The sequence below is a fragment of the Megalops cyprinoides genome, chromosome 9, assembly GCF_013368585.1.
Source record: "Megalops cyprinoides isolate fMegCyp1 chromosome 9, fMegCyp1.pri, whole genome shotgun sequence".
NCBI lineage: Eukaryota > Metazoa > Chordata > Actinopteri > Elopiformes > Megalopidae > Megalops > Megalops cyprinoides.
Window position 1 is genome coordinate 38468219 of NC_050591.1, and position 2500 is coordinate 38470718.

The window sequence follows — 2500 nt, forward strand, 5'->3', positions numbered from 1 at the left end:
CTGCAGAGAGCTCTGATCTCTCCTTATGAGCGGGTATCTCTGCAGAAAGCTCTGATCTCTCCTTATGAGCGGGTATCTCTGCAGAGAGCTCTGATCTCTCCTTATGAGCGGGTATCTGTGGAGGCACACTCACCCGGCTCTCCATCAGTTTGGCCTTCTCCAGCTGGGCCTCCTTCAACATCCTCTCCATCTCCTCGATCTTCAGGGCATCCATGACGCTGGCACTGTAGACACACAGCGACAGGCCATTTTCACATAAAAAATATCAATAAAAATATAAAATATCCGACCTCAGGCAGACGCAATTCCAGCTGTGAGAGTTCTAATTTATTTTATTAAATTGGGAATATTAGATTTTTAATCTTATTACTTCAGGTCCTCTTGTAATTTCTACCTCCTCCTCATCTCAGACTAGGGCCCACGGCAGCACTGCAGCTGAATGTGTGTCTGACCTGGACATGTTGTCAGGGGAGCAGGCAGAGTTGTTGCCGGTGGAAACGCTGGTGTCCATGCTGTCAGAGCTCTCCAGGCTCAGTGTGTCGTACGCCCGCTCGCCTGCAGGGGGCGGCTGGTGGTGAAGGATGGAGTGGTGCACCATGGGAGGTCCCGCCAGCGAGAAGGGGATGTTGAGCTGGTTCTGAGAGCCGTGTAGCGCCTCCCACTGGCACTGCGCCTCCACTGCAGCCTTCTGCTTCAGCTCCGCCAGACGGCGCCTCTGCTCCTCAATCACCTGGTGGCCTGAACCATCGGAGGAGAGCCGTGAGGGCCACGCTCACCAGCACTGCACCAATCCCACTTCCCGCGGCTTCACCATGGAAACAGCCATGCTGTGATGAGGTTTGAACACTCTCTGCTCTCCCAGTTGCCTCTGCCAGCACTTCCCAGCCCTCTCACCGGACCCCATGGGCTTTACGCCCCACAGGAGCTGAAGGCCCTCCCTGCTGCCGGTTCCAGGTCTGACCCTGCTCATTTATCTCTGCCACCTCACTGGACACCTGAGCTCTCTCTACATCCAATCAGCTGTCCCTCTCCTCCCTCAGCTCCTCCTCCTCTGGGTCAGGACCTGTAACAGGCGCCTGTAACCCCTGCAGCTGGACTCTCTCTCGGTACGTTTTTCTGTGAGCTCAGCACTGATTGGTTGAAATGTTTCAGTAATTCTGCTACAGTAACAGCTTTAAAAAGTAATACTTTCATCTACAGAGCCAGTTTTGATTTTGTAGTTGGTTTCTTTACTTGGAAGCGGTCTTGGATAAGAGCGTCAAATCAATGGAATCACTGAATGCTCACAGGCACAAGGAGCTGATACCCATCCACTGCAGGTGAATACAGAAACAGTGGACAGTCCGGTAAAGGCAGCAGAAATGGCCGAACACCAAATGCAGACCTGCATACATCCACAAATACATGCTAAACCAATGCACACTCAGTCAGCCCCAGCTGCGCATTTGGACAGCTAGGGAAGAAAGCAAGGATTACTACTGAACTGCAGAGTCACTCCAGAGGATGAGAGCATTTCCCCACATTCTGCGCAGTCATGCCTCACACATACACTCATGTATGCAATACATGTCGAAAGCCCAAATGCAGGATGAACCCTCACCAAATGCAACAGCAAAATGAAAGAACAAACACAACTAACCAATCAAATACGTTATTTGACTGTATATGCAAATCCCGCCTCGCTAACGTGGAAGTCCATGCGCGCTAGCCATCTCTCCATGGATGGGTAGCTCTCAGGAAAGCAGGGAAAGGAGAAGGTGCTGGGCGGGGAGAGATGGCAGGGGACACACGGGCGGGCATGCAACGTCTCCTATATGAGGGTCATTTATCTAACATGGAGAAGACAGGAGGAGAGGATGAATCAAACCCACACCCAGGTGTAAGGATCTACCTGTAAGATTGTCGCTGGTGGAGGAAGACTCAGGCGTGGAAGGCAAGGACTCTGTGACACAGTGCAGAGTGATGAGACAGATAGGGGGGAGAGGGGGGGAGAGGGAGAGGGAAAGAGAGGGACAGAGAGAGAGAGAGAGAGAGAGAGAGAGAGAGAGAGAGAGAGAGAGGGACAGAGGGAGGGAGGGAGGGAGGGAGAGAGAGAGAGAGAGAGAGAGAGAGAGGGAGAGAGGGAGGGAGAGAGAGGGAGAGAGAGAGAGAGAGGGACAGAGGGAGAGGGAGAGAGAGAGAGGAAGGGGGACAGAGAGAGAGGGAGAGGGAAAGAGACACACAGGGATAGAGAGAGACAGAGACACACAGAACAACACAGCTGTTAGATGGAAAAAGGATCTCTGAGGACGGAATTGAGCAGAATGAACAGAAAGGTGAGGTGAATGGGACAGGTGTGGGCCTGCTTTGGGAGTCACATGGGAATATCATTCGCAGCAGTATTTACAAATCTGTCTCCTCTGCACAGCAAACCGCACCATGCAGAGGATGCTTCGGGCTGTCGTCTGAAGCCGGGAACACACTGCCATTTCACACCCACATCACTAACGTTCACTCATCG

The 2500-nt window shown here is 52.4% G+C and overlaps 1 protein-coding gene across 14 annotated transcripts in view; it reads right to left on the reverse strand.

Moving 5' to 3' along the window:
- phldb1b (pleckstrin homology-like domain, family B, member 1b) overlaps positions 1-2500 on the reverse strand; it is an 80028-nt gene that overhangs the window by 8149 nt on the left and 69379 nt on the right. For 11 of the 14 annotated variants that reach the window (XM_036536006.1, XM_036536010.1, XM_036536016.1 and 8 more), the window contains 3 exons: positions 1892-1942; positions 453-738; positions 134-224 (listed from right to left, as the gene is read on the reverse strand). In XM_036536006.1, the coding sequence (XP_036391899.1) occupies positions 134-224; positions 453-738; positions 1892-1942 (428 nt within the window). The remainder of the gene's footprint in view (positions 1-133; positions 225-452; positions 739-1891; positions 1943-2500) is intronic. The other 3 variants (XM_036536013.1, XM_036536008.1, XM_036536004.1) reach the window with 1 other exon arrangement.